This window comes from Oncorhynchus mykiss, chromosome 1 (genome assembly GCF_057628025.1).
Source record: "Oncorhynchus mykiss isolate SJ-2025 chromosome 1, ASM5762802v1, whole genome shotgun sequence".
In the NCBI taxonomy this organism is placed as follows: domain Eukaryota; kingdom Metazoa; phylum Chordata; class Actinopteri; order Salmoniformes; family Salmonidae; genus Oncorhynchus; species Oncorhynchus mykiss.
In genome coordinates, this window is record NC_143022.1 from 54606014 (window position 1) to 54618967 (window position 12954).

The window sequence follows — 12954 nt, forward strand, 5'->3', positions numbered from 1 at the left end:
TCATAATACACTACCAACTACACAGACATGCTTTCAATTCTTTGAAACATCTTTGGCATTTTTACCACAAAGAAAACTTCTGAGACAGTTATATCATTACTATCACGTATACTCCCCTCTCCGGTCTATAGGTCATCTGGCTGCTGATTATCCCGCACACCTGTCACCATCGTCTTGTGCACCTGCACCTCATGACACTCACCTGGACTCCATCACCTCCTTGATTATCTTCCCTATATCTGTCACTCCCCTTGGTTCTTTCCTCAGGTGTTATTGACTATTTTCATGTTGGGAGTGTTGTTTGTGTTTTGTTTCTTTATTAAAACACTCGCTCCCTGTACTCTCAGCGCATTCGTTACAATTACAGAGCGAGTCATTTCATTTTATTTCCACCATGCAAACCATCAAATGGCAAAGTCAAGTTTTCAAACTAAGTTTAATACTTAATGTTGTCACTGAACATTTAGTATAACCGTGGGGATAATACATTACAGAAAATATTACAGGACATGACTACAGTATTTTGTAGTATCAATATATTTACACATTTACGGTTTTAGTGATGAACTAATAATATTAGTCATCATTTCCCTAATGACCTGAAGACCACAACAACAAATACGATGGTTATTATGACAGAACGTTAAAAAAAATATCAGACAGACAGACGTACAATACAAAATGAGACACACAAAACATAAAGTAACAAAGTATCTTCCCTGTGTAAAAAACAAACAAAAAACATCACAGTAATGCGCCACAAACAATGTGCCTTCAGAAAGTATTCACACCCCTTGAATTGTTCCACATTTTGTTGAGTTAGTCTGTTAGTCTGAATTCGAAATGTATTGAATTGAATTTTCTGTCACTGGCCTACACACAATGTCAAAGTTTACTTTTTGGTCTATGTTTGGCTCCGATTTTTTTCCAGTCTGGACATATTTTCAACTTTCATTCAGAAACAAAAATGTACCTGATCTAAACATCCATAAAATACCTATTTTAAACTTTCATCCAAAGCTTAAATTGAACCCAACTTCAACGTCTTGAAAAATACTTATTTTAGTTAGTTTTTTCAACTTAAATGTTGCTTACTGGGATTATTCTTGTAGTGGCGGCCATTTTTTGTTTCGCCTAGGGCGCCAGAACGGCCAGGACCGGCTCTGAATACTAGTATCCAAATAATGTACAAATCTAAAACATCTTTAGTAGCACTGTATTCAATTGAAAATGCAGTGCTGTTCACATAACCTAAACTATGTTAAGAATACTTTTACTTTTAAGGTAACACTGGCTGAGATAATGGATGGGCTGGACATGCCGGGAGATGAGTTTGGATTGGTCTGCCACGTAGCATGCTTCTGTCTATAACGTGAGCTGCTCAGTATGTCTTGATAGTCCTGTCTACCGCAGTGTAAGACAACATTATCAATCGATAACTACAAAGGTTTTGCTACATTTCTCAACAACATTGATGCTCTGAATTTTTGCTGTCTTTTTTTTTGGTTTACCGAACATCACTTTTCCACTTTGTTATACTTCAAGCAAGTTCAGCCAAGACTAGCTAGCTAGTAACATTAGCTGAGATGGAAGCTAGCAAAAATGTAGAGGGAGCTGTCGTAACCGAAGTAGATACTGTCATCTATATGGAAGATTCTGACACTCCCAGAATTAACGGTACCGAGGTCGGAGGAATTAGTCTTGGGTACAGGTGTCCAAATAAGCCCTTCGAAACCCCACAAAACTACAGAGTTTAATGCAGCAGGCATTAAGGATATTGCCACTGATGTGAAACTGTTGAAAAATAAAGTTGATGCCCTGACAAAAGAAAACGAGGAGCTGCGCACAGCGAGTGATGAATAGGACCGATACAAGCGCCGATGGGGGCTGAGACTGAACATGCTACCTGAAACTGATGGTGAGAATATCAGAGGGATTGTGATTGACATTATTGGGAAGGTTGTTCCATATCCCCCTGCTATCCTGAACATCGCTGTAGATGTTGTAGATAAGAGAAAGGAGATTAACAGACACAGACAAGGTCATGATGTTTGCATTGAGGAACGTGAGAGACGAGGTGTGGAGAGCTGGCAAACTTGCGCGATCTTCAGGGAGAAAGGCACTCGCTTTGCAGAAGATTTCAGCAAGCGCGACAGGGATGCCCATGCGAAGCTGTGGCCACAAGTCGATGGGGCAAGATGCAGGGAGAAAAAAAAGCCTCCTTTCGCGAGGGGTTTGCTGTCATTGACGACCGCAGGGTGGAGCCACATGTGACTGATTTATGCTTCAAGAGTTGGCCTGCTTATACAGTAGTAGGCTAATGAAGCCATATACCGTTTCAACTGGTGAGTTTATTCATGCAATCGTTTATCTGAACAACGCATATAGGTGATATTGCATAGGGCCATACTGTCCGTAGTGGCGAGTTTTGAATGTGAACATTAACCAACGTAAGCACACTGATTTTTGATTCTCATTTGATGGCATACCAAGAAATCAGTTAGCTTTTAGTCATTTCATTTGGTTTCAAGATTGATATGTAAGTAAATCTCCATTTCTTTTTCATATGGCGATGATTAGCTGTCAGAGATGTTTTTATTTTACGTTTGAGAGTTCTAAACTATTAATATAATATGTGTTATTACACGGTCTATCCATTTATTTTCCTTTTATGGTCGTTACTGTTCGTCAAGTACATTTTTGAAGGGCTTATGCTATATTCAGGGTCGCTTGTTTATTCTAGACAACTCTATCTCGGATACTCTGCTTGTCAACATTTCTTTGCTTTTTATTCTTGAACACCAGGGGTTTACGTACCAATTGAACACCAGGGGTTTACGTACCAATTGAACACCAGGGGTTTACGTACCAATTGAACACCAGGGGTTTACGTACCAATTGAACACCAGGGGTTTACGTACCAATTGAACACCAGGGGTTTACGTACCAATTGAACACCGGGGGTTTACGTACCAATTGAACACCAGGGGTTTACGTACCAATTGAACACCAGGGGTTTACGTACCAATTGAACACCAGGGGTTTACGTACCAATTGAACACCAGGGGTTTACGTACCAATTGAACACCAGGGGTTTACGTACCAATTGAACACCAGGGGTTTACGTACCAATTGAACACCAGGGGTTTACGTACCAATTGAACACCAGGGGTTTACGTACCAATTGAACACCAGGGGTTTACGTACCAAAGGCTATTTTTGTTTTGGAAAGATTCATTAAAAAGTCCAATTGTTTTTATTTATTTCAAGAGACACGTTCCTCAGATGCTGACTTAAAATTTTGGACTTCACAATGGGGTGACAAGATCATTTTTAGCCTTGGCTCATCTCAATCTGCTGGTGTGGGAATACTTTTCAGACAGTTTCCAGGTACAGTTTAAGAAAGCAGGTGTGATGCTGAGGGTCACTGGATAACTAATGTTTTCAAATATAAAAAAAGGGTCATGTTACATATTGGTAAATATTTATGGTTATAACATAGTCATTCTTCTAACATCTATTAGTGAAGTCTTAATTGAATTGAAAAACAAATATTCCACAGATAACATTATTGCTGGAGGCGATTATAATGTTGCTCCTCGTGACTGGATGGACAAGTATCCCACCAGGCATTCAGCCCATTGTTTTAATAACTTAATTCTACATTTCTGCTCCCAACTTTCAACTTTCCGACATTTGGCGTTCACAGCATCCAACTGTAGAACAATGTTCTTGGTTCAACTCTATAACTAGCGACAGACAATTAAAATCTAGAATTGATTATTGGTCGGTATCTTCCAATCTTATGAATCTTGTCAGGGAATGTAGTATTTCCTCAGATCCTCTGACAGGCCATTGTTCCATTATTCTTTCCTTTTGATAATGACAAGAGATTTTCAAAAGCATCTTTTCTTTTAAAGAATGAGCCATTTTGTTTACAGTCTAAAGCTCTAATCAGAGGGACCTGTCTCAATCCTGCTCTTTCTTCTAACAAATGGGAAATTATTAAATTCAGAAATCAATGTCTTGCCATCACTACTGGTACAATGCTAAGAAAAGATGATCCAAGCAGATGTTGATATTAACAGGCTGAGTAATAAACTTGATTTAAATGAAGATGAAAAAGGAACAGGGTGCCTTCATCTGTTCAAAGGCCAAATGGATTGAAAAAGGTGAAAAAACACATCTTATTTCTTTCATTTGGAGAAGAGTAGGCAGACTAGGAATAGTATTACATCCATTTATGTAAATGACACTATCTGTTGATCGTGAAGTGATTAATAAGAAAATACTCTTTCTACACTTCGCTATATCAATCTCATCTTTCAGAAGGCGACTTGAATTCCTTTTTTGATTCAGTTCATAACTCTGTTAACCCTATAGAAGAAAGGTTTAAGAAACTCTGTGATTCTGATATAGATATTACTTTGTTGGACTAAACCATTAAACAAATGCCTATAGGTAAATCTCCTGGACCGGATAGCATGACTCCTGAATTCTATCAACATTTTTGGCGTGATTTAGAGAGTTATTGCTTTCGGGCTACAAAGAGGGTATTGCTAATGCTATCTTATCACCTCCTTTGTGACAGGGACTAATAGTTCTTATACCCAAATCAAAGAAGGACTCTCTTCACCTAGATTTATATTGTTTTTAGATTTTTTTTAATGCTTTTGGCACTTTCAAACAACTTTTAACTTAGAACTCTCTACTTTTGGGTTTTGGGAGGATTTCTGTTAAGTGATAAGGATAATGTACAATATAATGATAATAGCAGTTCGGTGGCTATTAGTAATGGTACATCCCCTTGTTTCTCTATTGCTAGAGGAATTAGACAGGGTTGTCCAATCTCTTTATTTTAGCCACAGATCTACTAGTCATATTTCTAAACAAATCTGAGAATTTAAAATGGATCCGTATTTTTGGTAAAGATATAAATATCAGTCCATTTGCAGATGATACTGCCCTTTTCCTAAAGGATAGAGTGTTTATTCCCTTGGCTATTGACAGAATCAAGACATTTTCTATGGCCTCTGGGTTGACTCCCAACCTTAACAAATGTGATCTCATGCCAATTCTTTGCTGTGACTCCGTCAACATTGCCTTCGTCAACATTGCCTGTTAAAAAGGAAGTTAAATATTTAGGAATTGTTATCACTAAAAAATTTTCAGATAGAGAATCTTTAAACATCGATAATAGGATTAATTCCATGAGAGTGATATCTCAATCTTGGGTCGTATTCTTTTGTCCAAGACCGATGGTTTATCTAGAACCATTTACCCAAGTCAGTCCCTTTTTATTTCTTATAATAACATTTTAAAAAAGTTAATTATGTTATATTTAGATTTGTTTGGAGGAATAAAACATTAGGGTTAGAAGAAAATCAGAAATCACAATTAGTATGATCGTGGAGGTTTACAGGATATTGATTTTGATTCGTTAAATGGTTGCTTTTAGAATTAAATGGTTGATATGTCTGTCTGTCTAATCCTACGTCTATGTGGTATCATATCCCTAACAGTCTGTTTAATAAACTTGGTGGACTTGAATTCCTAAAGAAATGTGATTTTGACCCTCCAAAATTACCTGTGAAATTGTCTAAGTTTCACCAGCTAATGTTGTTTTTCTGGAAAATGATATTCAAGCACAATTTTTCCCCCCACAAAACATTGATTTGGAATAATAGAGTTATTCAATTAATAGGAAATCCATTTTCAAAGGCCTTTGGTTTGACAAGGGTATTCATTTTGTATGTGATTTGGTAGACGACACTGGGGAGTTTTTGCCGTTCGATGAGTACATTGGTAAATTTCAGGTTAATATTACTCAGAGAGAATTTGCAAAGCAATTCCACTTCCTTTACTTGGGACTTATTAAGAACACTTCATTATATTATGAGGTTGTTCCCTCTTTTCCAAGTTTACAAATGAATGACTTGAATCTTTTGGATAAAAAAAAGCAACAATAAATGGATACGATTGGCTGAATTGAATTTGGTGTGAAGAGGGTGTGAAGAGGGTGTGAACGATGTTGAATGGGTGTAGACAAAGAAGAGCTCTCCAGTAGGTGTATCAAAACATTAATAGCAATTTTCTCAACAAAATGGGGTTACAAGTTTATCAACATTCAAAGCAGAATTAATTTTCCATTGTTCCTCAACTGCAGTGTATCAAATACCATTTTCTAGCTCTGAGTTTCTACTTTCATCCAATGTAAAAAATACAATTTCAAATTTTGCTACATAAGACCGAATCCAGATGGTGAGTCACAAATTGAAACAAGAGAAGCTTTTGTGTCAAATTATACCGCAAGTCATAAATCAGCATGTCAACGTAGGCATTTTATGATTAACCGCATGAGCACTACAGTTATTTCATATGAACTTCTCTTAAACTAGCATGTAGCATATGAGCGGACATGTTCTTATCAAGTTTGACCGATCTTTTTCAACAACACATTTACAGCATTAATATACTAAAAGAAGCTTTGATCACACAATCCACCGACCGGTCTTGGAATGAATAGCCTGACTGTCAGTTTCAATGAGGTAATACTCGTTACGAAGTGCTTTTAAAGTTTCTTGATAAATAACCATTTGTACCTGTTAGTGCTGGTTCATATTATACTGCTAGATTCTGTCAGTCATAATTCACTTACACTTAAGAACTAACAAAATTGCATCGCAAAATCCTACAGAAATTGAGAATAATGGCAGTGAAGGCACGTGACAGAGGTTTGAAAATGTTTTTTTGATTTTTTTAAAGGAACATTTGATTGTTTCACGTGCTGCTATTCCTTTAATGGCAAAATGCCTCAATACACGCTTAGTCAGCCTATTACCAAATATGCTTGTTAATGATAAATATGCCTGTTAATGTAACTCCCTTCAGCACACCACTTATTTCTGTATGAACAATATTATTTTGTTTCCTTGTTGCACCCAATAGGGTAGCCTGGGTGAAGTTCATACCACGATTTTACAGTCAGTTCACTGAGACTTACTGACTACAATAGCATGTACTTAATATTGATTTAATTAAATCAATAATTCAGCTTTGAGTGAATCTGATTAATGGTGCATAACAGGCAACTAAATAAGTGCTAGCCCAGGCTTGGGCAAATTCGTATATTAGTCTTACAGCCAGTTGACTAGATTCTAGAATCTACTCCAGAATGACTAGAATACAGTTGATTAGATTCTACAAATCACTAGTATGTTTAATGAATATAATTCAGTTGGCTAGATTTTTGAATCTAGAATGACTAGAATCCAGTTGACTAGATTCAGGCCAATCAGGGTGTTTGTTTGACCTTCCCCTGATCCTCCACCTTCCTGATGGCTGCCTGGATGGCGTCCTGGTCTCCCAGGAGCTGCATGGGTTTGGTGGGCCGGAAGTTCTCATCCAGCTCAATCAGAATGGGCGTTCCTGTGGGTAACGTCACGTTGACGATATCAGCATCTGATATACCTGTTGAAATAAATAGAGATAAATGTTTGATTTGTAGTGTTCTGCTGCTGTGAACCACAGTAAAACGAACAACCCGTGGCATACTATTATACTATCACCATGAAGATAATATAACCATTATGTTAGTACAGCTTTATCCCATATTGTTATGGAAAGCGCTACCAACTTCTCTGATTTCTGTACACGGAAGTAAGCTTATCTGAGTGCTCAATAACCAATTAAAACCAAATCAAAATGTGCAACAGACTACTGTAGGTCTATAATGTGGGTCCTCTAACAACAAATGAGCAAAACAAAAATTCCTGCTATATAGCATAGATGATTTCTAATATCCCCATTACATAACTGTCTATAAAAGTTACAGGGTGGCCAGTGGAGGAGCTAAAAGGTCAATGTGGATCTCATGGCAGTAGCCTGATGTAACATAAACCTAGTGCCCTTTTTGTACAAGTTCAACCATGTGCCATTTCTGGAACTCATATATATATATTGCTATAAACCAAATGGGAGTGAATGCTAGTTACGAACTAGGCCTAAAGCATAGAGGGCCTAGCGAACTCCTTTTGTAGATTCAAACATTCAAATGGAAGTGAAAGTAGCCATGCAGCTCTTACTGAAGTCTGCAGTAACAAAAGAGAACTAAAAAGGACAATAGCAGTGCAGCAAATGTCAATGGTAATAATGGTGGAGCTGATGCACTCAAGCCTAGTGGGGTTGCATGCGCGCGCGCGCACACACACACACACACACAGAAGTTATACCTTGTAAGTGTTTCAGCAGTGCCCTGCAGCTATTCCCGTGCCCAGAGATGAGCACCGATTTCCCCTGTTTGATCTCTGGCACAATGGTGCCATCCCAGTATGGCTGGAGCCTCTCTAAGACATCCTTCAGGCTCTCCGACTTAGGGAGATCCTCTTTAGAAATATCGCAAGTAGAATACCGCCGGTCGTTGTAGATCTCCAGAAAGTAAGGGTGTGATTTGTCGATAGGCGGCGGCGTGAGGTCGTAACTCCTCCTCCACTGTTTCACCTGCTCCTCGCCGTGGTTTAGGGCCATCTCGGCACGGTTGAGCCCGATCAGAGCACCATAATGGCGCTCATTCAGCCTCCACGATTTCACCACTGGGACCCACTCCTGCCCCATGGCCTCTAGTAGCAGCCAGGCTGTGTGGATGGAGCGGCTAAGCAGGGATGTGAAGACCACATCCAAGTGGTAGCCTGCCTCTCTTAGGAGGTGACCGCACGCTAGGGCCTCCTTTACCCCATCCTCACTCAGCCTCTGGTCCACCCAGCTGCAGAAGCGGTTCTCTTTGGTCCAGGCCCCTTCTCCATGCCTCATCACAAAGACTTTGTACTTGGACATTGGGAAAGACTGGCTGGCAGCAGGAGCCTGTACTGTACACAAACAAACAATGGGTTGAATTATAGGACATCCGGAAGGACAGGCTGGCAGCAGGAGCCTGTACTGTACACAAACAAACAATGGGTTGAATTATAGGACATCCGGAAGGACAGGCTGGCAGCAGGAGCCTGTACTGTAAACAAACAAACAAAGGGTTGAATTATAGGACATCTGGAAGGACAGGCTGGCAGCAGGAACCTGTATTTTACGCAAACAAACAATGAGGAATTATAGAAGCGAAGGGTGCAGGTTCAGTTACATAATGCACTGGACTGTTACTGTGGCCAGCTAACATCATCAGTCACTTAGCACACAACTTAAATAAGAATTATTCAACAAGTCTCGAATAGGCTACTTGATGAGTTTCAACAACCTAAATGTACAGCAGCAGTTCAGTGGGGCTTTGTGCCTTGTTCCGGAACCTGTTTGATTGAATCCGGTACCTTTCGTGGCATGAAACGTTGTTTGAAACCAACGCGTGGCCATGGCTGTATGAGAAGCGCGCCTGCATCTCTCACAGAACTAGAATGAGATCAACTTGATATGATCTCTCTCCCTCTACTCTGATAGACATGAGCCTGCAACTCTCTCATCTCTCCAGCGTTGCACCATCATTTATTTCCTTACAGAATCATAGCCGTGCGAATTGAAATACATTTGCCAAAGTTAGAAGTTCTGCTGTCGCGGGAAAACACAGATTAGAAAGTAAATGGCTCCTGATGAAAAGACTCAAATCTGTCTGCTTTAGGCTACAAAAATACTTGATTTACTTTGTAAAACAATATTTGGAAGTTAAACAAGAGATAGAGGCTTTTGGCACAAACGCATTGGCCATCAGCAACGTGTGAGCTGCGCATCATTGGGTGATTCAGTGAAATTGGAAAGCATTTTTCAGATGATAATTTCCTCATATTGTAGCCTACAATATGTCTCCACACACCTAGGCCTACAACCTGGCCTCAGAGCATTTCGTATTATTCTGTACGTAAATACGTGAACAATTCATTTAGTATGTATGATATGTTACATTTCGTATGGTATGTATTCATTTGTGGATGTCCATCACCCATTTCATATGATATGTTAAAAATTACATTTCTGATTATAGGTCACAAATTTGCAAAATGTACATTGTTACGAATTCGCAAAATTGTCTTATATGATACAATTTGCAAACGTACAATATGTTATGAATTTGCAAAACGTACAATATGTTATGAATTTGCAAAACGTACAATATGTTACGAATTTACAAAACGAATGTTACGAATTCTAACTTGCTAACGTTAGCTAGGCTAGGGGATATAGGTTAGGGTTAAGTTTAGAAGTTAGACTAAAGGTTTAAGGTTAGGTTTAGCTAAAAGGGTGAAAGTTAGGGGAAGGGTTAGCTAAAAAGGTTAGGGTTAGTAATTGCAAAGCAGCTAAAAAGTAGTAAGTAGTTAAAGTTGCTAATTAGCTAAAATGCTAAGGTCTGTGATGAGATTTGAACTTGCAACCTTTGGGTTGCTAGACATTTGCCTTGCCAGACGTTTGCGTTATACTAAAAAGGCAGTTGCTAATTAGCTAAACTCAGCAAAAAAAGAAATGTCCCTCTTTCAGGACCCTGTCTTTCAAAGATAATTCGTAAAAATCCATATAACTTCACAGATCTTCATTGTAAAGGTACACTGTTTCTCATGCTTGTTCAATGAACCATAAATAATGAACATGCACCTGTGGAACCGTCGTTAAGACACTAACAGCTTCCATCAGCCTCCATCAGTGCTCAGACTGTCCGCAATAGGCTGAGAGAGGCTGGACTGAGGGCTTGTAGGCCTGTTGTAAGGCAGGACCTCACCAGACGTCACCGGCAACAAAGTCGCCCATGGGCACAAACCCACCATCGCTGGACCAGATAGGACAGGCAAAAAGTGCTCTTCACTGACGAGTCAGTTTTGTCTCACCAGGCGTGATGGTCGGATTCGCGTTTATCGTTGAAGGAATGAGCGTTACACCGAGGCCTGTACTCTGGGGCGGGATCGATTTGGAGGTGGAGGGTCCGTCATGGTCTGGGGTGGTGTGTCACAGCATCATTGGACTGAGCTTGTTGTCATTGCAGGCAATCTCAATGCTGTACGTTACAGGGAAGACCTCTTCCTCCCTCATCCTGACATGACCCTCCAGCATGACAATGCCACCAACCATACTGCTCGTTCTGTGCGTGATTTCCTGCAAGACAGTAATGTCAGTGTTGTGCCATGGACTGCGAAGAGCCCGGTTCTCAATCCCATTGAGCACGTCTGGGACCTGTTGGATCGGAGGGTGAGGGCTAGGGCCATTCCCCCCAGAAATGTCCAGGAACTTGCAGGTGCCTTGGTGTAAGAGTGGGGTAACATCTCACAGCAAGAACTGGCAAATCTGGTGCAGTCCATGAGGAGATGCACTGCAGTACTTAATGCAGCTAGTGGCCACACCAGATACTGACTGTTACCTTTTATTTTGACCCCCTTTTTCAGGGACACATTATTCAATTTCTGTTAATCACATGTCTGTGGAACTTGTTCAGTTTATGTCTCAGTTGTTGAATCTTGTTATGTTCGTACAAATGTTTACACATGTTAAGTTTGCTAAAAAATAAACGCAGTTGACAGTGAGAGGAAGTTTCTTTTTTTGCTGCGTTTAGAATTGTCTGTGATGATATTTGAACTCAAAACCTTTGGGTTATACACCCACCCATCCACCCTGATCAAACACCCTACTTATGTAACCATACCAAACATAACTTATCACACTAAAAGGAGCTTCTCAGATTCACGTACAGAATAATACAAAATGCTCTGAGACCTGTTTGAGGCCTAGGCCATTGATGGATTCAAGACAAGGTTGTTTTTATTGATCTCAGATTCTCAGTTTGTGTCAAAGTAAACTGTCATTTCGATCATTTGTGTGGTATCTGCCAAAGTCTCCAGTCATTTTATAAATGCATGAAATGCGTTCATAAAAAGGCCCAATTTTTCCCGGACCATAAACAACTAAAAATGTTCCCCATGTTTGCAACTTCTGTAAGTGCTTCTACTCTACTGCTCTATGGCACTAGCAATTGCGATGATATGCATGCATTGCTTTACTATAAAGGTGTTTTTTTTCTTCCAGATTCACTGAGGTCACCCTCCACCCGCGCATACGTTGTCACGGCACACACTATTAATTTAGCACTGTTATTAGTTACATGTACACAACTTCGCTTGCTTATAAGCCTAAAATATTTGACTTGTGCTACTATGCAACTCTATTGTTAATGAGCGTGATAGCAGAAGCAGTAGCCATCATCAACATGGCTGAGAGGTTTAAGGGGTGGGTCTGGTAGGTCAATAATTTCAAGTGGCATACTACAAACCAACACACGGTTACGTTAACCCAAGTTAAACATCATTGCACAGGGTAACGCTGAATCTAAACAACGTAATGTGGCTATTACACATTCCCTGTGGCGTAATGAATACGGAATACCATATTATTACATCATATCAACAGACAATAAAAACAGCTAACGTTAGCTGGGATGCCTTGCACTTGTCATCTCATACATTGGTAGCCTACTCTGTCCAGAATCCAGATAGCGTGCATGCGTTTTTACGAGGGCATGCGTGTAAGACGTTCAAGCTACAAAATGCAGGTCAATAACAATTAAAACTGAAAATGTATTACAATAATAGCATGGAAACAACCTTACCCTGCGTGAGCTACAAGTTTAGACCAATTGTCGTGCAGTCGTGACTGATGACAGATATTTGGAACACCATCGAGAGCGTTCAAAAGAAGTCCGCGACTGACAGTTTGTGGTCCAATCGAAGCGGTAAATCTCACATTTGGGCGGGATTTGTGTAACGTGTACTGCCCATATATGGACGGATGAAAGGAACGGCTCGCGCTGTCTGGGACCGTCATCATGGAGGAAGAAGGCGTGGCATGACATATTTAGCTGGGTACATTTTAAAAGTCACTGAATGTGGACATTATTAAGTATCTGCTATGTCAATGTTTTGCCTGCAAAGTGGAAAATACTGCACTTTTTTTTGTAAAAAAAAAACTACAGTATAAACT

At 39.7% G+C, this 12954-nt stretch overlaps 1 protein-coding gene across 2 annotated transcripts; it reads right to left on the minus strand.

Moving 5' to 3' along the window:
* Positions 1–417: 417 nt before the first annotated feature.
* On the minus strand, positions 418–12728 carry LOC110524766 (bisphosphoglycerate mutase). Of its 2 annotated transcripts, none has more exons than XM_021604682.3 (3): positions 12584–12728; positions 8232–8859; positions 418–7470 (listed from the first exon to the last, which is right to left on the minus strand). In XM_021604682.3, the coding sequence occupies exons 2-3, from the start codon at positions 8830–8832 to the stop codon at positions 7295–7297; spliced, it is 777 nt and encodes a 258-aa protein (XP_021460357.1). In that variant the 5' UTR covers positions 8833–8859; positions 12584–12728; the 3' UTR covers positions 418–7294. The 2 variants fall into 2 exon arrangements, with proteins under 2 accessions (XP_021460357.1, XP_021460350.1); XM_021604675.3 differs by having other exon boundaries at positions 8232–8864; positions 12584–12721.
* Between the last annotated feature and the right edge of the window lie 226 nt (positions 12729–12954).

Excerpts from the sequence above, each read along its gene's own strand:
- LOC110524766 (XM_021604682.3), bottom strand. The coding sequence starts at position 8,832 with ATGTCCAAGTACAAAGTCTTTGTGATGAGGCATGGAGAAGGGGCCTGG. Across the intron at positions 7,471-8,231 it reads ACTGCTGAAACACTTACAAG|GTATATCAGATGCTGATATC; the intron begins GTATAACTTCTG and ends TTATTTCAACAG.